General features: G+C 58.9%; 1 protein-coding gene across 1 annotated transcript; it reads left to right on the top strand.

Moving 5' to 3' along the window:
- Positions 1–274: 274 nt before the first annotated feature.
- On the top strand, positions 275–17,980 carry FAM83G (family with sequence similarity 83 member G). The gene is made up of 5 exons (XM_038151758.1): positions 275–1,750; positions 7,853–8,020; positions 11,237–11,361; positions 12,119–13,565; positions 16,916–17,980. The coding sequence occupies exons 1-5, from the start codon at positions 1,256–1,258 to the stop codon at positions 17,333–17,335; spliced, it is 2,655 nt and encodes an 884-aa protein (XP_038007686.1). The 5' UTR covers positions 275–1,255; the 3' UTR covers positions 17,336–17,980.
- The last annotated feature ends 6,516 nt before the right edge of the window (positions 17,981–24,496 follow it).

Raw genomic sequence — 24,496 nt, 5'->3', positions numbered from 1 at the left:
CTGCAAACCCTGCAGAAGGGACAGGACAGGACATGACAGGACAGGACAGAGCAGAATAGAATAAATGGTTTCATTTGGAAGAGACCTACAACAATCATCTGGTCCCACTGCCTGACCAGTTGAGGGCTGACCAAAAAAATTAAGGGCATTGTCCAAATGCCTCTTAAACACTGACAGGTTTGAGGCCTTGACCACTTCTCTAAGAAACCTGTTCCAGGATTGGAACACCCTCTCCACAAAGAAATGCTTCCTAATATCGAGTCTAAACCTGCCTCAGTGCAGCTTTGAGGCGTGCTGGCAGCTCCCATTCGGTGCTACCACCCGGGCTCCGAGCTCCAGCACAGGAGGGGTTAACCACAGGACAGAGCTCTTTTCCTGGAAAATATTGACTTACCAGCCGGCACAGCGGGAGAGGGGGGAATCTCAGAGGAGGGATTTAAAAAAAAACAAAACAAACAAACAGCCAAAGCCCTCTGGAGCCGCCCAGGACCCTCCCGCACGCTCAGCTCCGGGGGGCTCCGGGCTCGGCTCCGCAGGTGCGAGGGCGCATCAGCCGAAAGAGTTAATCGGGCTGGGCAGGGAATGTGTGAAGGCAGCATGTGACTGCAGGTGGGGCAGGGCGGAGGGATGAATCACTCTTTTCCTTTTCCTCTTTTCACTTCTTGCTGTTACCTGTCCGGGCCCGGCAGTGCGCTGCCGGGGCGATGCGCAGGAGGCTGGGGCACCGCGCTGCCCGCAGAGCACCCCCGCGCCTGCCCCGCAGCTCCGGGACCCGCAACCGGGCACGGCTCCTCGGCCGAGACATCCTGCTCCTCGCTGCCCTGCATTAAGCCGCTTTTCTTCCTTTTTTCCCCCCTTTTTTTTTAAATTTCATCCGGTGTTGGCGCTGGGAGAGCGGAGGATGAGGAGGGAGCGGACGCGGGGGTGAAGGACCTTCCTGGTGCTGTAGGCACACCTGGGGCTGTCTGCTCCGCCACGCAGCCCCCGCTGGGGGAAGCTCCGCGTTTTCCTTGCCGGGAGCCCGGAGCAAGCCAGAAAGCAAAGCCTCCTCCCCGGCAGGAAGAGCTCCGGCGTGGCAGGAGCCGCTGGCAAAGGGAGCGGTGCCTTCCCCGAGCTGCGCGTTGAGCCGGGCAGGGCGAAGCAAAGCGTGTGTTTAAAGACTGGAGAATAATTAATTCCTATTTGCTGCCGACATCCGGCGCTCGCCGGGGGCACAGAGCTCCCTCGGGAGAGGGGACCGGCGAGCGGGGTCACCATGGCTTTCTCCCAGGTGCAGTGCTTGGACGACAGCCACGTCAACTGGAGGTCCAGCGAGTCCAAGCCCGAGTTCTTCTACAGCGAGGAGCAGCGCCTGGCCCTGGAGGCACTGGCCTCCCGCGGCCCCGACGCCTTCTATGAAGTCCTGAAGAGGGAGAACATCAGGGACTTCCTGTCCGAGCTGGAGCTGAAGAAGATCCTGGACACGCTGGAGACGTACGACCCCGGCTCCGAGTACATCCCGCGGCACGGCAGCAGCGGCGGGGACAGCGAGGGCGACGGGAACAGCCAAGGCGACGAGCAGGACGTGGCCCCTTCCCTGGAGTACTGGCCCCAGAGGTCGGACCGCTCCATCCCGCAGCTGGACCTGGGCTGGCCCGAGACCATCGCCTACCGCGGGGTCACCAGGGCCACCGTGTACATGCAGCCGCCCATCGAGGGCCAGGCGCACATCAAGGAGGTGGTGAGGAAGATGATCTGCCAGGCTCAGAAGGTGAGGTGCGCCGCGGGGACGGGGCAGGATTGGCCCCGGGGCGTCGTGCTCCGAGTCCTGCCCAGCCTGGCAATCCCTGTCCTGCGGGGAGCTCTGCCCCGGCACGGGCAGCGGGGCCAAGCGTGCGGGTTTCTCCTTGTAAGCAATATTTGGGGATTGGGTTTTGCTGAGGATGCTGCTAGCCGGGTTCAGCGCTGCTGGGAGCAGCACAGCCCTTCCCAATATCCACGCGGCAGCACTGTTCATCCCAGGCTCCCTGCGGGGCTCTGGGCAAAACTTCTGGGGAGAAAAACGGGTTGAGCTGTTCTCCAGCTGGGAGCCCGTGGTCCCAGCCGCTCCACAATCGTTATTCCCGGTGTGACAGCACGTGACAGCACGCAGGAACCTGGGATTGTGTTCAGTTTCAGGTCCTGGGTCCACCAACTGTCCAGCATTGACCCTGGGGTCATGGCCCGGCCTCAGTCCTTGTGTCCACCACCCATCCAGCCCGTGACCCTGGAGCAAAGTAGTCAAAGCTTCTGGTCTAGCTCTGACCCACATGAGGGCCAAGTTTGCCCCTAGATGGCTGCAGGGCTCCAGGCTGGCTCATCCTGGCGCCCAGAGGACAAGGATGAGCTGGTGAGGGGAGGGACAAGGCTGGGCACATGCTGAAGGGGTTTGGGTCCAGACTTGTCCTCCCCGTGGCGCCAAGCCGAGGAGCAGGGAGTGGGGATGCATGAGCCATCAGCCAGGCAAGGAGGGAGATGCTGGCCTGTGCTGAAGGCCAGCAGAGGTGGGAAGGCGCTGCTGGTGTTTCCCATCCCAGCAGGGGTTGGTACCTGCTGGTTTCTTGGTGCTTTGAAGCTGTGCATCCAGTACCACGACAGCTCCAAGGAAGGAGCTTCCCAAGCCAGAGGATGTTCCAGCAGGGAAACAGGGAGACCCTGCCAGGATAGCTGTGGAGCAGAGGGGACAGCCTGGCATGCATCAGGTTCACCTGGCTGCTCCAGGGATAGTGCTGGGGTTTGCAGATCCTGGTAGGAGAGAGGGAATCCTGTGACATGCAGCCAGCAGAGCCTCTTCAGGCCAGCTCAGGCAGAAAAATGAATCTCCCAAAACATCCAAGGCAGCAGGATCACGGGAATGGCTGTTGGGGGTGTCAGGGCTGCCCCGCTGCGGGCAGGATCCATCTCTGGCCACTGTCACCTCACTAAAGCCGAGGTGACTTGCCCTCACTTGCGACATTTTCCCCGCCAAAGCACTTTGCAGCGAGGGCAAAGGGAAGGGAGAGCTGACATCCCGTGGGATGGAGGATGGGAGAACAACCCCACAACAAATAATGTCTCATCTTCGGGTCTTTCCGGCCGCCGCTGACTCGGGCTGGCAGCTCCCGCCTGCCTTTGCCTACTCACCGCTTCCCACCTGCCCCACGCCAGCAGCTCCTCCTGACTCATCCCACACCCTGCTCTGCTCCCAGGGCTGAGTCAGGCACATCCCCACCTCCCCTGGAGCCTCTCCAGGACACGGGGACGTGGCCACGGTTGATGCTGCCGTGCTCATCACCCGTACCTGCTGGCCTGAGCAGGGCTGGGCTCTGCCTCCCGCTCCAGACGGGCCCTGATTGTGGGATGAGACACGGTGACACCACTGGTGACATGCAGGAGCCTGCTTGGAGCTTACGGTGCCTCGGGAAACGTAGAGATGGCCGAGTGCCTCGTGCTGCAGGGGCTGGGGTGGCAGGAGTTCCAGCAGAGTGGGGTTCTTCCGTGGTCTCCCATCCCGTATTTGAGCACAGACGTCCTTGCAGCTGAACCTGCTGTCACACAGTGGAGCCCAGGTGACAACTTGTGGGTGCTCCTAAGGGTGGGGGACACTGGGCTGGACCACCCTGCTGATTTCTGCCCGGGCTCAAGGTCTTCACAGCAGCTCAGAGGTGAAAGGGTTTGGCTGAGGGACAAAGGGACCGTCCTGCTGCCACTATCAGTGTCACACACACTGTCCATGTACTCTGTCCTCACTGGGGAGATCCCTGCCCGAGTGCTCTCCACCACGTGCAAAGGAGCACAGGCTTGGGAGAGGCTCACAGTCCCTGCCAGAGGCGACCCTTGCTCCCGACGCCGTCCCAGACGCTCGCTCTGCCCGCGGTGCCAGCCCCAAACCCCGCCGTGTCAGCTGCTGTCCCATGGCCAGCAGAGCAAAGTCCCCTGGTGCTGGCCCAGCAGAGCTCAGAGCCCATGAGAGCCGTGCTGCTGCTGGGAGGTCACACAGGCTCCCAGGGTGAGGAATCCCAGGGATGTGAGGCCGCTCTGAGGGTCAGAGGAGCCCTGGTGCTCGCAGGAACGAGGCCAAATGCTGCCTCAAACCCAGGCGTGCCAGAGAGGGAGATGCAAATGATCCCCTCCTCTTGCTGGGAATGAATGGGAGAAAGGAGAGGCAGGATCCTGTGCCCAGGTCCCTGAAAATCCCATTTTGTGGCCAACAAGCAGAGCTGGTGGGGGATTCACCCCAGAGACCTTCACCAGGCCGAGCCATGGCGTGGCCTCCTTGCTGCGGATCCCTCAGGCTGCAGAGCTCACAGGCTGGACATCAGGAACAATTCCTTCATGGAAAGGGTGGCCAGGCACGGGAAAGGGCTGCCCAGAGAACTTTGGAGTCCCCGTCCTGGAGGTGTCCAAGGAATTTGTGGATGTGGCACTCAGTGCTCAGGGCTGGTGACGAGTGGTGATGGGTCCAAGGAGCTGACAATCCTGAATGCCTTTTCCAACCCTAATGATTCTATGGCGGAAGGAAGGAAGATCTCCCTCTTCCCCTCTTGGCTCTCTCTGACCAGAAACCAGAGCATGAAAACATTGACCTTGGCCCAGAGCCAGCAGAGAGAGCAGTGACTCTGACCTCCTGTCTTCACTTGAGGTTCCAGCTTGGGATTGTGGTGATGTAATTACCCTGAGCAACTTCCAGCGAAGGTTGGGAGGCCCTATTAATTACTGTTTACAAAACCTTCTGCTGTTCCTGGATGAAAGGGTCGGCAGGGGAGAGCAATTATTAATGTTACTTGTCCCACCTCTCCTCCATCCCAACACTCTTCCTCTAATTGTGCCTTGGTGCCTGCCTAATTTATTAAATGCCCACGTGGTGCACCCCAAAAGTCATTATCTGATGATTCACAGTGAGACAATAAAGAGCTGCAACTTCCTCTACAAAACATGATCCTGCACTTTAGGTGCTCATCAAAGCTCTTCCAAAAAAATCCCAACAGCATTTGCCCAGCATCCAGGGGGATACAAAGCTCCCTGCTCCTGGGGGATTTGGGACCCAGCACCTGCACACCTGCTGTGTCCCATGGATTCTGGCAGCTCCTGGGAGCCTAGCCAGGAAAAATTCACCCGCGTGGCACTGGGAACCTCCAGCTGTAGATTTAGGGCTGATTCCCTCTGCACCCTCCAGGAGAATGGCAAAGGGATGGCAAAGCTTCCTGGGATGACACGGCAGCAAAAGGGCTTCAGGAAGGGGAATGTCCAGCACCAAGCACTGCCCTGGCAGAGGTGACAGGGACAAGGGACAGGCTGGCTCCTCACAGCCAGATGGCACAGCTTGCTGCAGACATTCCCAGCTTGCTGTGCCATTCCCCAAGCTGGGAAGCAAAGAGCAGACAGGATTTCACTGCTGCAGAGCAGACAGGCCTCCCCTCTTTGCAGGTCACCCCTGGGCCAGGGTCTGGCATCCCAGGGCTCCAGCCCAGGAGCCCAGCAGCAGATTTCCCCCAGACAGGGACAGTCCCCCCATGGGCAGCGCTGCCAGCGCCGTCCTCGCTCTCCCGCCCCATGCCAGGGCAGTGCGGGCACATTGCAGTGAGATCCCGGTGACAAACCAGGGCCAAGCCTGTCCTGCAGGCAAGACACAGCAGGGAGGGAAGCAGGAGCTGAGCAGCGACAGGATGCGCCAGCCGAGCTGGAGGAATTGGGTTAAAACGTGGGCAGCAGGCTGAGAGCTGGGCTCCCTCCCCGTGCCCGAGCTGGCCCCCTGGGCCACCGGGCAGTGTGTGGGCTGGGCTGGGCATGGGGCACAGTGCCCTCCCCACGGCCCTGCACAAATCCCTCGCACCTTCGAGCGGCGAGCCAAGGGCTCAGCACTGCTGGGACCACGGAGGGAAAATGTTCTTTTCCCTCAGAATGAGGGTCAGTGATGTTCTCATCCCCATTTGACAAGTGCTCAACTTCTCCTGGGGAAAACACAGCGCACAGGAGAAGTGGCATGGGCATGGAGCATCAGGGTCAGGAGCAAATCTTCTGCCACCAAGTCACCTGCCACCAAACCCTCTGCCACCAAACCCTCTGCCACCAAACCAAGCCCACACTGTCCCACCACAGGTGTCCCTTACCCAGGACTCATAGAACACAGCTCAGCTCCTCCCCAGTTTCTTGCTGAACACGGCAAATCCAAGGACAGAGCTCCCAGAGCAGCTTTGAACCCGTCCCACTTTGCATCCATGCAAATCCAGCTGCTGGTTCCTGCCTCAGTTTCCCCACCAGGACAACACGGATGAGCAAAACACAGGAGTGGGTGCACAAGGAGTGAGGGTTTAGCCTTTCACAGCAAAGCCTGGGGGGAGGCTCTGGGCTGAGGAAAAATGGGAATTCAGTTAAAATCAAGTGGCAAAGCCATGAAGTGCCCCCTCACCTGGCTCGTTGGCACCTCCCAAAACACTGCTGTGTGGTCAGGGCTGGGGACACCAGGGTGGCATCAGGGACAGCAGGGCTTCCCACACAGCCTTGCTCTTCCCCCCATCGCCTGCAGAGAAGGAAGGGAAGAGCCAGCAGTGTCATAACAATCCTCTGCTTAATTAAAGCTCTCCATGTCCTGTGGCACAGAGCTAATTAAAAGGCAGCTGGGTGCTTTGAGAGCTCTGGACTGGATGTGTCTGAGTGTGCAAGCACCCTGCACCATCCCAGCCCCTTCCTGAGGGAGGGAGGAGCACCCTGGGGTCTCCCTGGTGTCCCCCCCGGGCTCAGCCACGTGCCATGGCCAGCAGGGCCCTCCTGGAAGGGCAAGTGGCCAAGAGCACCCACCTACCCCAGCCCAGGGCACCTTCCAGGAACAGCCCCAGGGATGGGAGGAATTCCAGCCACGGGACAGTGACAAACCAGCGCCCTGATGCCAAACCCTTCCCCTGGGATGAGGGGAGGCAGAAATCCCTGCGGAGCTGCCCTGGCGTTGCCTCCAGCCCCTCTGCCTGCCCTGAGCTGCTGCTCACCACCACAGGTGATGCCATCACCAGGAAATCAACAGCCATGGGGACAGGCAGACATCCCGGTGACATTCCCAGCGTGGCCCGGATCCATTTTCCTATCAGCCCCAGCCGTGGCTGGGGCAGCAGCAAACGCCCTGGGTCCAAAGGCAGCTCCAGCTTGTGGGTATCAAGTGACAATGCCGTGTGACAAACACAGCTGGCACTGCTCAGCGTGCTGGCACTGCTGTCCTGGCTCCGCTCCTTCCACACAGCCTGCGAGGAAGGAGGGATGCTGTGCAGGAGGAGCAGCACCCCAGGCTGGGCAGTGAGGCCAGGACAGATGGACGCACCACTCAATGGCTGGGCTTGATGGTCCTGCAGGCCTTTATCAACCTCAACAATTCTGTGCATCAAAGGTCTCCCCTTCTGGTGCTCCCTGCAATGCTGGTAGCAAAGGGCCAAACCTCTCAGCCACAAACTGGGCTCTGAATGTTGTGAAGCCTGTTGAAGGCAGGAGAGTTAGATTCACCCTCAGTAGCTGGTTTTTCATCAGTAGGTTATGCTATGGATCACCACTGAAATGGGCAGGGTTGGAATAAAAAAAAAACCACCCAAAGACCATCGAGTCCAACAATTAACTCAGCACTGCCAGGGCCACCACTAAACCGTGTCCCCAGGTGCCACATCTACCCCTCTTGGAGATCAAACTTTCCACAGTGACAGCAGAGGAATGGGAGGACTTTCCATCCTCAGCCTGGGGGCAATCCTGGGCTCCCCCAGCCCAAATTCCAGCCTCCTACAGGGAGCTCTTTGCTTTGCCTCTCACAAAACAAGCTCTGGTCGTACCTTGGGCTGTCCCTGGCCACCCAGACTCATGTCTTCTGTCACCTCTCCAGGTCATTGCCGTGGTCATGGACATGTTCACTGACGTGGACATCTTCAAGGACCTCCTGGACGCCGGCTTCAAGAGGAAAGTGGGAGTCTACATCATTCTGGATGAGACCAACGTGAAGCACTTCCTGCAGATGTGTGAGCGAGCCCACATGCACGCTGGACACTTGAAGGTAGGGATGACCCGAGGGTCTGGAGCTAGGGAACCTCCTCCAAACAGGAGATAATCAGAGTTATCAGCTCTGCTCCCTCCTGTCTTGGGGAACCACAACCCCCAGCTGGGAAGAGTTTAGTCCGTTTTTGCTGTAGCCAAAGCCGGAGGTGATGCCCAAATTCAGGAGCAGCATGGAGGGCTGGGTGAGAGGATGGGACGTGGATTTACACCCAGCAAAGCTGGAGCAGAACACCCAGGGGGCTGCTGGTGCCCAGCCAGTGCTGCGACTGGGACAGGGGACAGGTTGAGGGGTGCAGCCCTACAAGGGTGGGCACAGCAAAGCCCAGGGCAAACCTGCGAGGAGGAACAAGCTGGGAGGGAGAGGGATCAGCAGATGCTGTGCCAGGACTGGATCCATGCTGTCACCAGCTCCCTGCCTGCTGCTGCCCCGGGGGCAGGACCGGCAGCAGCCACCACAAGTCAGAGGCTGGAATTAAAAACTCGATTTTCCCCTTTTCCGGAGCCTCCGCCCCAGCACGGGCCGGGAGCAGAGCAGGGAGGCTCCCACGCTGCCTGAGGCCCTGGCAGCTGCCAAGGATGCCCTCGCTGCTCCCACCGTGCTGGGCAGTGCCCGCTGGAGGGGCTGATCTGCCCGGCCATGGATGCACACGGAATCCCTCCTGTGCAAAGTCCCCTGGAAAACCAGGGAAGGCGAAGCACAAGGGGGATGGCTGTCAGTGCAGGGGTTGGGTGGATGGGGCTTGGAGCAACCTGGTCTAGTTTAAGGTGTCCCTGCCCGTGGCAGGGGGTTGGAATGGGATTTAAGGGCCTTTCCAACCCGAGCAGTTCTGGGATTCCCCTTCCACATCCCAGTGCGAGCAGAGGCTGCAGAGAAAATCACCTGTCACAGAGCTCCTCAAAGGAAGGGGCAGAGGGGGCACAGGGGCTTGTTTCAGCCTCAGCAGCAGCAGCCAGAGCAGGGACCCTCATGCCAGCCACAGGACAGCCCCAGGCTCTGCCCTGGGCACGACGCCCCCATCCCCAGCACGGGATGCAAACACACCAGAGCAGCCCCACAGCCCCACGGGGGGCTTGCAGCCCCCCGCTCCTGGCCACCACGGCTCGGCCTGGCCTGTTGCTTGGCAGAGAGGCGACGTTGCTGCTCCGCTGCCAAACGCCCGCCGGGAGCGCCCGTGCCCGGGCAAATCCCCAGATTTGCTTAGGGTGGGTGAGGACCAGCCCCTGGCTGAGCAGGAACACGTCGCAGCCACGACACCCGCACACCTGGCTGGCAGGAGGAGAGGGGAGCTGGGGCTCAGGGACCCCCCAAACCTCACCCCTTGCCCGGCTGCCGTGCCCGCCGGCCTGGCCAGCAATGACACAAACACAGCCCAGCTTTTCCCAAACTCCCTGCAGGGCCTGGCATCCCGCAGGCTGCTGCTGCTTCCAGACCAGAAAAGCCAGCGCTGACGCGCTCCGGTGCTTTCCTGCAGTAGCAGCCCGGTGGTGGCAGGACTGGAAAAGCAGGAGAACATCTGCAGAGCTCTGCAAATGTCTAGAAGTTGGGATTTGCCACATATTGCAGCCACTTCGCTGGCACGGGGTGCAGGAGGAGGTGAGGAAAGTAGGGCAGAGTCTGGGAGCTGCTTCTTGAGGCAGGAGATGTTAACGAAACGTCCCCTCGTTATCTCGGTGGCAATTAGCAACCGGCTTGGGCAAGGCTGGGTGATTCACCCCGCCCGGCTGCTCGGTCCCGCTGCCTCGGCAGGGATTAAAGAAGCAGATTTTACTCAGCAGCAGTGATAGGAGCAGGAGAAGGGATCGGCACCGGGAGCGTTGTTGCCTGAGAAACACCCAGAGCTGCTCCTTGGGTTTGGGCAAAGGGGCAGCTCCGGGTGGGTGATGGGCACAGGGGTCACTGCTCTCTCAGCAGCCCCATGGGTAGGGACAACAAGGGACAAGGGTGGGGATTGCCATCCCAGCCCCCTCAGTGCAGCACCCTGGCAGAGATTGGGATGCTCAGCACCAGTTTCGCCCCAGCCCCAGCAGGCAAAAAGCATTTTCGTAGCATTTTTGCTAAGAAAAACATGAAATTCACAAAAAATTTCCCCCTAAGCCTTCTCTGTTCAGTGAGTGGAGCTTCCCTGGAAACACAGTCAGGAAAGCTGTTGCTTGCACATCGTCTACACCGAATTTTCCTGCCAGGGGTGGGGGAGCAGGGACTAGGGGTACACCTGGGCTTAGGACTGTGCCTGGTCATGGTGTCCAGGGACAGAGGAGAGGCCAGGGAAGCAGATGACAAAGGCTGGAGGAGGGGAAGACAAATATTTTTGATGCTTTTCTTTAAAAAACAAAACAAAACATACAATAAAACAGCCATGGAGGGCATGACCCAGCGATGACACAGAGCCTTTTGCAACAGCCTTACCAACATCCCAGCAGGAACAGGAGGAATGCAGGCTCTTTCTCAAGAAAATATTTTCTCCCCACCCAAAAGGAGCCCCTTTCTGTGGGAGATGCTATCTGCTCTGCCGAGGAATGTGCCGGTGCCCTCCATGGAGACACCGGAGACAGGAGCCAGCCTGGGGATAAAAAAAAGAACAAAAACATTTTCACAGAGCCAGGGCTGCCCCTGCACCACTGCGTTCCCTGGGGAGGACACCCAGCTCCACTCCAGGGACCTGCTCCCACATCACCAGCTTTCGTTTCCTGAGGGTGAAAAGATGTTTCCCCACCAGCCCCTAAAAGCAGGGTTAGATGCCCAAATTTAGGAGCACAGCAAAGGGGGAGCATGGGGAAGGACAAACCTATGCCAGCAGGTCCATGTGGGCTGTGCTGGGGTCACCAGCTCCCCCTAAAACGCCCTGCAGGTCTCCTGCTGGGAGCAGGTGTGCGGCCTCCTCTCCCATGGGGGCATTTGCATAGATTGCAGGAGCTGGGGAATGCTTGGCAGCAGCCCCACGCGGCACTCGCCCACGGACAGCGAGTTCAGGAGATGGCAAACCCAGCCTGGCAGCACATGGGCAGAGCAGGAAACTCTCCAAGCCGAGCCCGCGGTGGCCTTGGGCGAGTTATTTTATCTCCCCATCGCTGTGGCCTCCTCTGAGCTGGCCATGAGGAATATTGCTGCTCCTCAGAGGGGCTGTGGAGCATCCAGAGGGTGTTCCTGGAGGGGTGGGTGATGGTGTCCCAGCAGCTCCTCACTCCTGCCCACACCTCTGCCTTTGCCCTGCAGAACCTGCGCGTCCGCAGCACCGGCGGGACGGAGTTCTTCACCCGCTCGGCCACCAAGTTCAAGGGGGCTTTGGCCCAGAAGTTCATGTTTGTGGACGGGGATCGAGCCATGTGTGGCTCCTACAGGTACCTCAGTGACATATCCTCCCGCCCGCCCCATGGAGGTGTTGGTCAAAGGATCAATGTCAACCCTTGTGGTCCAAGGCCCCAGGAGCCAGATTTGCTCTCCTCATCCCAAACTGGGAGGAGAGTTCCCAAGATTTGGAGTGGGCCCTAAGGGGTTCCCACTACTCCCTGCACGGCCAGGTCTGGGACAGCCACCCTTCCTGGAGGTGGTGGGACACACAAAGTGCTTCCATGCTGAGGAGCACAAGGAAGGACCAGAGCACCAAACCACAGTAGTTCCAACTCTCACACCAAGCTCAGCTTTCCCAGTCAATTTCCTACACAAAGTATTTTCCAGTTTGTTCGAAGGAAAACTTTCTTAGGTAGAAACCGACCAGCCCTGGTCAGGTTTCGAGTCTAAAAGACAAGTTTTATAAACATGGAGCTGAAATGTTTTCTCTTTTCTGGCCATAACAAATAACACCTCCACTTATGAGACACTTCTCTTCATTAACCCAAACTGAGACAGCAAAAGCAGCCAACACTAAGGCACTAAACTGACCCCACTGCAAATTCCTTTTATTTTTACATGAAGTCCCAGTGTGCTCAGGACTCCAACCCTTCACTCTGATTTGGGATGGGAGCTATTTTGTCAATCCCATTGTTATGTTGACAGTGAGATCATGTCCCTGCTGGCACCATCAGTCCCCAGGGAAGGCCAGGCCTGGGGAGAGGTGTCATTTACCGGTTGAGAGTCTCCAATGTGTTTCTGTTCCAGCTTCACCTGGTCCGCGGCGAGGACGGACCGGAACGTCATCACGGTCCTCTCGGGCCAGGTGGTGGAGGCGTTTGACAAGCAGTTCCAGGAGCTCTACCTCATGTCCAAGGGGGTGAGCCTCAAGTCCATCTCCATGGGCGAAGAGCCCGAGCCCGAGCCCGTAACGCTGCCCTCCGTGGTGCCGGTGACCCCCGCCAACGCCGTGGTGAAGAAGCTGATAAACCCCAAGTACGCCCTGGTGAAGGCCAAGAGCGCCGACCAGATCAGCAAGACCTCATCCGAGAACCAGGACAAAAACCAGAAGAGTGACAACAAAGGCAAAGCCCCTCCTGAGGGCCAGGGCGGCGACCGGCACGGGGACGTGGCTGACCTCTCCCTGCTCATCCACCCCGGCCTCCTGAACCTGGAGAAAGCCAACATGTTTGACTACCTGCCCACCTGGGTGGAGCCTGACCCCGAGCCCGGCAGCGAAGTCTTGGGCTACATCAACATCATCGACCCCAAGGTGAAGAACGTGAAGCTGTCGCAGATGAACCGCATCAAAGTCTGCGACGTCTCCCAGGCCAGCGCCCAGCACCGGCAGATGCTGAAGAACAGGGAGATGGAGGCCAGGAAGAACTCGGAGCAGGAGCTGCCTCTGCTGTCCCCCAGCCACAGACAGATCCCACAGCCCCCCGTGGAAGCTCCTGCAGCCCCCACGACCACTCCCATCGAAGGTCTCAGCTGGACAACGAGGCAAGTGGGGACGTTTGCCTCTTCACCTCTGGGCCACCATTTGAAGCCACAGGAGGAGGCACTGGAGGATGTCAAGCCTCCAGTTCCAAAGCCAAGGACCGTCCCTGTCGGCGTCCTCATGACCAAAGTCACTACCAGCTGTGACAGCAGCACTGCCCTGCAGGGTGACACTCAGCCACCGCTGGCTGACCACATCAGCGTGAAGCAGGAGCGGGAGGAGAAACCCAACCGAGCTGCCAAGGAGACCTGCCGTGTCCCGCCAGAGCGGCCAGCAGCAGCTCCACAGGAGGGCAAAGGGCCTCCCTGCACCCACAACGGGCTGGGAGAAGAGGAGGAAGAGGAGGAAGAGGAGTACATCACCCTCAGCGACCAGGAGAGCTACTCCAGCAGCTCTGCCGACCACAGCTACCGCCGCTCCAACGCCTCCTCCATCTCGGACGAGTACTTTGAGGTGAGGGATCGCTACGGGCCCCTCCGGAGAACCAACTCGGACGTCACCCACAACGGGGAGATCCTTCCCATGCAGAGGAAGCTCAGTGACCCTCATATCAGCCGGGGCACCTTCATCAGCCCCCTGGGCAGCCTCCCCTCCCTGAAGCACCTGCGCTTGGAGGACATGACGAAGAGGAGGAGCAACGCCGTGGAGATCAGGCCCATGCTGCCCCGCGCCATGCTGGATGGAAACAGCTCCTACCCCAGCAGTGCTGCCCAGGTAGGACTTTCTGCTATAACCTTTTGTTTCTCCACCCTACAAAGGTGGTTTGCAAACCCGGAGGTGACCCAGTCAGCTCAACCGAGCTGTGATGTCATCCTGAGTTTTTTGGTGTCATCCCGACCTTTGGTGTTGTCCTAGGTGCTGAGATCAGGTTCCCATAAAGGAGAATAACACCCTGCACGTGGCCATGGTCACCCGAGAGGTGACCAAAGACACGGTGGCCGTGCCACAGCTGTTGGTGTCCGGCAGTGGGGACGGCTGTTAAAGGGGAGGGTTTTGGTAATTAAAGATTGTCCCACAGCACTGGGCTGGGGGTGGAGCTCCAGGCACAGCTGTACAGATGTGCTGGGGCCCGCTGAGCTCCACCCGCAGCCCGTCAGCGGTGGCATCACACCCAGCTGGGGACAGACTGTGCATGCAGGCGTGTCCTTCTCAGGCTTGTTTTCCAGCGCCTTGCCAGGGTGATTAGCATCAAAGGGAAAGCGCTCGGACACATAATTAGGCAGAGCAAGACAGCGGAGAAACAGGGACAGCAACCTCTGCGGGCGAGTGCCGCAGTCAGCAGCTTTGCGGCTGATCCATGAGTGACGCCAGACCCTGTCACCACGCAGGGCCAGCACCCTGCTGCAATTCCGTGGGGAGCAGGCCAGAACCCCACGAGGTCACAGCAGCATCCCCACCACGGGCAGAGCATCGTCCCACCCGGGGGTGATGACGCTGCCATCCCCCGATTTCCAGCCAAGCTCTGCAAGCTCCTGCACCTCTGCCAAGCATTCCGGCTTCCCAAGGCTCCCCGCCCGCTGTTTTTGGGGCATTCAAACCCCCAGGGCTAAACCAGCAGCTGAAATCACTGAAACTGCCTGAGGTTACCCCAGCTGAGCATCTAATCTGTGTTTACAGGGAATTAAATGTACTATCCCAGAGTCCACTTGCTTCTCCCTTCCCAGCCAGCGACAGGGAGCTCAGAGCTTTCATCCTTGCACATCAAATACCCCCGAGCCCTGCAGGGCAAGGAGCACCGAGCTCTTTGATGCTCTGTGACCCAGGTCCCAGGTGCCACCTTGCTGGGGACGGCTGCGCTGGTGTTCCTGCAGTAACTTGTTCTGGCCCTTTGATGAGAGGCAGATAATTAGCACAGCATCAGGCTTAGGAAAGCCAGCACTCAGTGGAGAGGCGCAGGGAACAGTTTCTCTCATGTGTAAAAAGAATAAATTGAAGTAACCCTTGGTTAACTCTTGAAAACTCAAATCTGACAGAAATCACTACCAATTCTCCCAAATATTTTTTTTTCTGGGTCCACATTTCTTAGGTGCTGGCCCATTGCCCAGCATAGCCCAAAACACAGGTGGAGGCTCACTCAGGGCAAACATCATGTTACGCATGTCAAGGAAACCAATTTCTCTCTGGAAATCACCTTCCCTAAATACACAACCCCATTCACAGCTGGATGCACAGCACCTCGAGGAGGAGGAGGGACACCTGGGTCCTCTCCTGCCCCTCTCCCACCTGCAGAGCCCCTGGGTCTGGGCAGAGCAGAGCTTTCCAGACAAGCCCCGCTCTGTGACAGGGAACATCCCCACCCCAGCAGTTCCACAGCCACATGGGGGGCCCTTACCTGGGTGCAGGACCCTGCTGCCCATCCCTGGCAGATGGGGAGGAACAGGGTCTGGCCAGGGTGGAGCTGGCCTTGGCGTGGCTCAGGTTTTTAGCAGAGAGTGACCACTGGAGGATGACCTGTGGAGAGCTGAGTAGCACCAGCATCTACTCCACACCAGCCTCTTCCTTCCAACTTCCTTCCAAACTGCATCCCAAAAGCTGGAGCCACTGGGCATCAGGCCCAAACGCAGTGTGAACATGCACCCAGCCCACAGCAGGGCTTCTCTCCAGACCAGTAACGGGTTGGGGTTACACCATAGCACCAAAAAAGCCCAGTGCAACCACAGCAGCACATCCTCCAGCCAGGAGCCACCATTCCCCACCACCATCCACCCCTCTTGCCCCTTCTAGCCAATCTCCTTCCCAGAGAGTGCCCACAATGACACGGAAACCGAGTCCAGCCTCCTCCTCCCACAGCTCCACTCAAACCATCACACCTCAAAGCTCTGGCCAAGCCGTGTCCATCCACAACACAGCCACCCCTCCTAAACAGGCAACATCTGCAGGAATTGCTGATTTCACAGAGCTCAGAGTCTCTCCAAAGGCCTCCAGAGGAGTGCTGAGCACCCAGCAGGATTCAGGCTCTCCTGGGCAAGCACAGCCTCATTCTGCTGGTGGGCAGGAGGGACAGGGTGCCAGTTCCTGGGGTGGGATACTTGCTTAAAGCCATGGTTTAACTTATTCCCAAAAGCCAGAGCATGTCAGGAGCCACCACCCAGCTCAGGCACATGATGAGCTCAGAGGGAGAAAAGCTAAATCACCCTTAATCCTTCTCACCTGAAGCCATCTCAGACCTTAACACTGATTTCAAGCACCTAATTAAATCGATCTCAGACTGCCTAAGCTAAACTTCTTCAACACAACCCTCCTGGTGAAAGCAGGAGGTGTCAGCTCCAGGGCCAGGGAGGCCTTTGGGACTTTGGCACTGCCTGCCAGCCAGCAGCAGCACGGTGAGGGTCACTGCAGAGGCAGGGCAGGCTGGCACAGCCAGCTCTGCAGCCTGCTGGCCTCAGCTCCTCCGGCCATCTGCACCTTGGCCCTCCAGATCTCCCCTCCCCTGGTACCTCTGCACAGGTGCCATTGCACCTCAAGACCACGGCACGGGCACACCCAAAGGGGAGATAAACATCTGGTGGCCACAGCCATGTGTGACAACCTTACCCAGGCCAGAATGAGGATTAATGGTGCTCAGCCCTGACCCAAACGTGTGTCTCAACCCAGCTGAGAGAGCCACCCCCACAGTGGTGTTGCAGCTCGCTGCTGTCTCCTGCTCCAGCTCCTCTCCCAGCCCTCCATCCTTTATCTGATGCTGGCAGTGCCACGGGCTGGCTCTGGCTGACTGAGTGCTCTCCGGGGCTGGCGTGAGGGCTGCGATGATTCACGGGGGTGTTCAGGCTGCTGCTGTGCTGAGATGCCTTCTCCTGGATTTCCAGGCAGGAGGGGCTTGGCTCGGGACAGCCTCCAGACTGCCAGGGCTGCTTGGGGAGCGCCGGTGTTTGGTACCAGAGCCAGGAGTCAGACGAGCAGCCGGGGCTCAGATCTGAGGCCGCTCCGAGCCGCCACTGAATTTGGGCAAGGGACCAAGGGACAGAGGGGTTTGTCCACTCAGCACAGGTGACGAGGTGGCCTTGCAGGGAGCAGCGCCCTTCCAGCAGCCAGAGCTCACTGTGTCTCTGCTCTTTCCCAAACAGGGCGCTCCCATCTACCGCTACCGGCCCAGGACCGCGGCGGGCAGAGAGCCGGGCAAGGAGCTCTCCTGCTCCCCGACGCACGAGAAACCCCTCAGGGCCACCAAGTACCCAGGGGAGGGAGCGGAACCCAAAAAGACCATTGCAGGCAGCCAGCCCTACTGGCAGAGCAAACCCTTCGGCCCCAGCAAGCCCGCGGCACCCGGCCACGCGCCCCCAAACGCGGGCAGAGCGCCGGGCAAGCGCTTCAGCTCCCTGCCCGAGGGCCAGAAGGCAGCTGAGGAGATGAGGACACCCCTGGGCATCCCGCTCTCCAAACTCTCCCAGTCCAAGCACCTCAAGAACAGGGTTGCAGGTGCCCAGGGTGCTTCCGTGGACTCCAAAAAGCCACCCCCCGAGCCCGCGGGCCAGAAGGAGCAGTAGGAGCTGGTGATGGTGGCCTTGCAGAGCTGCTGGAGCCCAGGCGCCGCCTTCCTTGGGGCAGGGGGTTCTTGTTTACATTTACCAGCACCACGTGGCCACGATGGACAGCCCAAAATCATCCCTGCCCAGGGCACAGCTCCAGAGACCAGGTCTCGGAAGGGGTGCGTGGCACTCGCCCTGGCAGGTGGCAGCAGTGTTGGGGACAATCTTGGATGGCACGGCCTTTAAATAAGTCTCTTCCAGGTTGGGCTGACCTCCAACCTCGTTAAAAGCTGGAAAGCATCACTGGGGGAGCTGGTACCCAGCAGTCTGTGGCAAAAGCCAGCCAGCTCCTTATCCCAGAATGCTGCCTGGAAAAGGAGGGATCATCCATGATCGTGTTTTCTTCTGGTTATTTAAGAGACTCTTCTGTTACCATTTTGCACAGCAGGTCCCACTGCAGTCTGCCCTCCCTTTGGAGGGTGACTCGTGTCCTGGGACAAAGACTCCTCAAGGGACGCACCTCTTTTAAACTTGTACTGTAAAAAAGCAACCTGTTCATTAAAGCTCCCTGCTCCCACGGCAGGAGAACCTCGCCTAAGACTATTAAAATGCAAGATTAGGTGGCCTTGGACTCAATAAACTGCAGCTCAAGGTGCCTTGGAACAAATGTCCAGCCAAATATTTTCTATTCCCCCGAGCATTTCCCCAGCACCCCCCTGTGCTCCCATCCCCAAACCTCCAGCAACCAGCAAAAGAAAAATAAGAACAGAAGCCCCTTTTCACTGCATTTTTCCTAGGAAGTGGGAGCCAAGGTCTGAGCCTGAGCCCTGACAAGGAGTATGTGCCATGAACAAGCCCTCACAAGCGAGCCCCGAGCCCTTGGCAGCTGCCCCGTGCTCCTCCTCAGCGCTGCCAACCAGCCTTGGGCTCTGCCCTGGCTCCCCACTGCCTCCCTGCTCCTGGGGGGCACGGGCTGAACCCTCCTTGCAGCTCCCCCAGTACCTCCAGCAGGAGAATTTTGGAGCCAGAGGCATCACTTCTTGGAGGGAGGGATGGGAGGCACCCACCCCGCTCCCCCCACTCCCACCCACCCAGCAGCCTGGGGGGATGAGCAGGGTGGGGCACTGGCACCCCCAAACCCAGGGCAGCTGCTGAGGCTTGGCAGAGGAGAGGAGAGGAGGCTCCAGAGGCCTCACAGAGGGAAGAGACAAAGCAAGACCCAGGAGCATCCCTGGTGGATCCCCCAGAGCTGGTGCTGCTGTCTCATCCTGGATGCCTCCATCCCTGCAGGGCTGCCCTTCTGTTCTGTCCCCTCCGGAGCAGCAGGATGAGGTGGGAATGTGCTCCTGGGCAATCTCCCTCCCACAGGACCCTCCCCACCAGTGCTGCTGTGCTCAGACCAAGTGCAAATCCCTCAGACACCAGGCACTGGCATCACCAGCCAGCCCAACCTGAGCAAATCCCAGTTCCCAAGCCTTCCTCCTCTTCCACTGTCCCCTCCTGCCTGGGAACAGCTCTCCCCTTTCCAGGGCCACCCCACAGGCCTGTCCTCCCCCCCAGAGCATCCCCCTGACCTGGGGCTTTTGGGGAGCTGGCAAAGGGCCATCACCCACCCTACTGCCCCTCAATCCATCCCCCTGCAGCGCTGGGAGCTCCTCCTGCTCTTGCACAAGGAGCCCTGGCCCCCCTCCAGCGCTGGGTTTATCCAGGCACCGGCTGCTCCCGGCTCTGCAGGGGCCTTGGGCACCAACAGAGGCTCTCCAGAGGCACAGAGCAGCGCTGAGAGCACGGATTATTCGTGCCTGGGGCTGCAGACCTGCTCCCTTCCCAAAGGTGCTCCCCAGCAAGTCACAGCTCCCACGCCTGCCAAGGAGGAGGAGCGGGGAAAAGCCCTGCAGGCAGCAGGAGCCGGGCTGCAGAGGCTGGGGTGCACCAGGGCTCTGCTGGGGTTCAATAAATCCTTGTGGGACGTGGCAGGATGGCCCCAGTGTGTCTCATCTGTGATGCCAGAGCCACCACCAAGGTCTGTGCTCAGCCTAGGGGGTTTAAACTGACAGAGGGCAGGGATGGATGGGGTTTTGGGAAGGAATCCTTCCCTGTGATGCCCTGGCACAGATTCCCAGGGAAGCTGTGGCTGCCCTGGATCCCTGGAAGTGTCCAAAGCCAGGCTGGACAGGGCTTGGAGCCACCTGGGGCAGTGGAAGGTGTCCCTGCCATGGCGGGGGTGGAATGAGATGAGATTCAAGGTCCCGATTCATTCTGGGATTCTACTGAGAGTCCTTTATTAGCTGTGCCTGACAGGAGCTGGGGCAAAGCAAGCGCCCTTGGGGCACACCCACCTCCAGGTCCCGAGGCCTCCTGAGACCTGGGGAAAACCTGTGCAACCAGCAGCTTGTCCTGTGGCTGCCCTGGATCCTCCCCTCTGCCAGGCACCCTCAGCTCCCCAAAACACCGCGCCACGTTCGCAGGCAGCAAAGCCAAAACAAACCAGGCTCTGCAGCTCCCCCAGGGGATTTTCCAGGCTTTGCCTGCCTGCCCTCCTCCTCTGGCTCCTCTGCACCCGGCAGACAATCCTCAGAGAGCCCCACGGCCAAGGACAGCTCCAAACAATTCCCAACACCCGGGCGCTGCGGCCGCTGCTCGGATCTGCCCCGACAGGCAAAGCCCTCCTGGGCCTGCAGCAGCTCTGTGCTGCTCTTGGGGTGGTTAAATGCCACTGTCCCTTCTCCAGAAAGTCTCTGTCCTTTCATCTGATTTTTGTAAAGATGCCTTGCAGTGTCCAGGGCTCTGCTGGGGCTGCTCCCACCTCCCCAGCTCTGGGCAGAGCCTTTCCCACCTGCCTGCCTGCACAGCCTCCCCCGGGAGCTGCTGGAAATCATCTCAGGAGAGCCTCTAGAAATCATCCTCTGTAGTTAAACACCTGCCTTTGAAGCTGGGACCTGACTTTTTGCTTCCTGCTCCTCAGGCCCAAGAGCCCCGATGGCAGCACCAGGCTGATGAAAGCTCCCGGCCTCCCAAGGATGCTCTGAGGCAGGAAAAGGGGAGACACAACAGTGCTGGGGGCTCAGGAAGGGCTGAACCTTCACTCCAGCCCGGAGCAGGGCACCAGGATCCACATCCAGCCCTGCAGCAGTACCTTGCTCCCCCAGCAGCTCCTGCCAGGCACGTCCCTGGGATCCTCTCTGCAGACCCCACCCAATCTCCTGGAGCAGGACTGGGAATTCTGCTTTGCTGTCAAACCCCTGGTCAGCCTCAGAGTGAGACACAAACCTGTGCAGCAGTGGTGTCCCCAGGAATGTCACCAGGGGATGTTTCACAGGGGCAGAGGGGACACGGGGGCACCACAGATTTTATCAGGGTGACTGCTGCAAACCAGGGTCCTGCTGGGCACCTTGGCCACCAGATTGCTCAGACTGAATATTTATCTCCAAGACCACCCTCCTGGGGAAGGGGGGGTCCCTCTGAATGGATCTGTGCTGCCCCACTCTCACCTTTCACTGCCAGCACCGTGAGGGGTGTCTGCTGTGTGTGTAGGTGACAGCTGCCAGCCCCCTGCACGGGACGAAGGCACAGTGATGGAAGCACAGCTGGATTTGGGCTTGGAGCAGTCAGAAAATCCCAGTGAAACAGCCAAGCTTGCAGGGACATGCCTGTCACCTTGTCCTGCTGACACTGTGCTGAGGGAGCTGCGCTGGGCAGGGGGAGCAGCTGGAGCCAAGGGGGGACAGCAGCCTCACAGACGGGGTGGCAGGGAGCAGCTGGGAGCCACAGGGGCTGCAGCCCCACCAGGGGCTCAAAACGGGAGCCAAGGCATGGCTGGAGGGGAGGGATGCAGCCCCACGCCTCCACACAATCAGGAGGACGCCAGCCAGCCCCAGGTCACATCCAGGACACTGATGTCACCTTCATCCCTAGATCTCCCCTTAGTGCACCCTCAGCTCTCCTGCCAGCCCTGCAGTTTGCTTTTTCCAGCACCTGGTGCTCAGCAGGGTCCCCTCTGGCCATGCTTTGTCCCTCTCCATCCCAAGCTCTCAATCCCTCACTCAGCACAGCAGCAAAAGCACCCAAAAGTGGCAGAATTTCGAAAAATGGGTCAAAAATGGAAGCAGCAGCCAGTGCCTCACCCGCGGGGAAGGCAGGGCTGCAGCACCCCCGGCCTGCTGGGATTTGGAGGGATGCTCAGGGTGACGCCATGGTCACACCTGGCTGAGCTCACATCACAACAGGCCTTGTGGGCAGGGAAAACCCCAGCTGGGACTGCCTGAAAGCAAAGCCTTGCACAATCCAGGCTGCTGTGGATGCATTTTGGATTGTTTACCCTTTGGGTGGCTGGGATGAGATAAGGAGGGAGGATTCACTGCTGGTGGGAAGGTCCCAGCCAAAACAACAAAACCCAAAGGGCTGGCAGGGGCACAGGGCCACGGGCTGAGAGTGGGGCTGGCAGCCAGGAACCCCCAATTTCCAGCTCCATCAGCTCCAGATCACAGAACCACAGCACGGATTGACCCTGCACAAAACCAGCTGGTCCCACGGCAGGGAAACAGGGCCAAGAAATATTCCTGAAAGCTTTGGGAAGGGAGGGCAGCAGGCTGCACTGAGGGCAGGGCCAGAGGGAGGGAAAGGAGCCGGGGCAAGGGCTCTCAGGTAGTAGATTCCACAATAATAATCCTGCAACAGGAGAAGCCCAGCTCAGGAACACACACAGGAAAGTGCTGAAGCAGGGCTGGGGGAGGAGTTATTAGAAATAAAAAGGTGCCATGACAAAGGAGAGGTCGTGGGTTGAGTCATCACCTGCTCCAGAAAGCTGATCATGTTCTGGCTGGACGGGGCAGGGACACAAACCCCACTGGAATAACCCCCTAAAAACCCTCCAGGAGCACCAGGAACAAAAATCCAACAAAAGCAGAAGGATAAGGAGTGTGTGTCAATGGAAGACAAAAACTGGAGGCCAGCAGATGCTGAGCAACCCCCCTCGCTGTGTCTGTGGGTGGAGAAGGGAACTGAGGAGCTGGGACAGGTGGCAGGGGACATCCAGCACCCAGGGGCTGCTGCAGGAGTGACCCAGCAGGGAAACAGCCACCTCTGTGGGGACAGTGGGACACAGAAAGCTGGAATGGTTTGGGTTGGAAGGGATCTTCAGGACCATCACATTCACCCCTTGCCACGGCAGGGACACCTTCCACTGTCCCAGGGTGCTCCAAACCCTGACCAGCCTGGCCTTGGACACCTCCAGGGATCCAGGGGCAGCCACAGCTTCTCTGGGAATCTGTGCCAGGGCCCCCCACCCCCACAGGGAAGGATTTTTCTTCCTTGTATCCAATCTATATCTCTCCTATGTTATTTAAAACCATTCCCCCTTGTCCTATCACTATCTGCCCATATAAAAAGTGGGTCTCCCTCTTTTTTTTATAAGCCATTTAAATACCAAAAAGCCACGTTCAGGTCCCCACGGAGCCCTTTCTGAACCCCTGTGGCACACACCAGGCCAATCCTGAACCCCAAGGGGTGGCAGTGTCACAGACCACCCTCCCCAGGCACAGGGAGCAGAGCAGGCAGCTCCCAGCCTTGTGGAAATGAGGAATAAAGCAGAGCCCCAGAGCTGGGACACCTCCTTCAGCAAAAGCCATGACACCGTGGGAGGACAGGACCTGGCACAGTGACAGTGGCAGTGCCACCACCACATCTCCACCCAGAGCTGAGCTCAGCCATCCCCAGCACTCAGCTGGGGCATCTTCACAAAAACCTTGTTTGGGGAAGGGAAGGAGGCCAGGAGGGGCAGGAAGAGGCAAGAAGAGCTGACTCCACGCCCTGGCCCCGAGCTGAGACGGGTTCCCACAGCCCAGAGAGCAGCTCTGATTTGACATCTCCTCACACACCTCCCAGCAGCCTCCCCCAGCAGCGGGGCTGTCTTGCCCCGTCGTGTGGGAGCGGTCTCTGGGGATTAGGAAGGTGTCCTTTCCCATGTCACCCCTCCTTGCCCAGCTCTGCCCTCCTCCTGCCCTGCTCCAGAGCTGATGGAGACGGGCCCTGCAGGATCATGCAGGGGAAGAGCAGAGGTGCGAGCTGCCCAGGAGGGCTCCAGCAGCCCAAAGCCCAGGAGGGGAGCACGTAGCCAGCTCCAGCAGAACACAAAAGCCCTTCCCCAGCACCTGAGCCCACAGCGTTAGACACAAGCTCAGCGACATCAAATCAAACCAGCCAGAAGAGCACTCACACCATGATCTTGGGGATCCTGATTCAGGGCCTCTTCCGTGGCATCTGGGCCAGGCTTTACACCACAGCCATGCCAGGCATTCCCAAGGGAGGCACTGCCTGTCCTCAGCTGCACCTGGGATTGGCCTTGTCAACACCAGGAAGGAATCCAGCCCCGGAATGACCTCCTGAAGAGGAACCAACTCATGGGCAGCCACCCCATGACCTCCACCAGTGGCTCCTCAAACATTTTCCCACTGGAAATGCAATCCAACCACAGCTTGATGCCCCTGAGCAGCCCTCCAAGAGGACAGCTGAAGCCCTCACCCAGCACAAGTCCCAGTGCCAAGGCAGAAAAGCCCCAGCCAAGGGCTCTCAGCCACCTCCTCCCAACACAGCCTGAAGTGGGAACCCAAAACAGCCTCAGCTTTCCCAGCACAATGCCAGCCAAGCATCCCTGGTGCCTTCCAGAGCTCCTCATGCCCCTCAGAGGGATCCATCACTTGCCACGTCAGCACCAGCCAGGAATTTTTCTCCCCCCCTGATTTTCTCCCCCTTCTTCAGCAACCCTTCCCCACAGCCCAGCTGGAAGATTCAGCCCTGGACAAGACATTTCATCATTGCTTCTCCTGGATTTCTCAATGCTTAATCATTTTTGCAGTCGTCTGCAAATGAGTCGAAGCCTTTGCTATGAGGAAGCAGAGGAGTCTCCTCCTCCCTTCCTGGTAATCCTGCAAGGGTGGGAAAAAATAAAAGCACATGTGACCGAGGCATTAATAAGACATCCCAAATACAAAAACAAGCTAATTAAAACCAGGCATGACCTATTCACAAAATAAGTCCTTTCAACCTCAAGAGGAGAGGAGAAGCCTTTGAAGTCGGGCTTCATAATCCAGAGAGATCCCTGCCTCCACCAGTGACCTCACCTGGAAACTTGTTCTTGCCCAACTGTCGCTAAAGCCTTCCCAATAAAAGCTGGCTTTGGAG

This window comes from Motacilla alba, chromosome 14, assembly GCF_015832195.1.
Source record: "Motacilla alba alba isolate MOTALB_02 chromosome 14, Motacilla_alba_V1.0_pri, whole genome shotgun sequence".
NCBI classification, from domain to species: Eukaryota; Metazoa; Chordata; class Aves; order Passeriformes; family Motacillidae; genus Motacilla; species Motacilla alba.
Note: the sequence above shows the minus strand (reverse complement) of the source record. Positions and strands in the feature narration are given on the sequence as shown.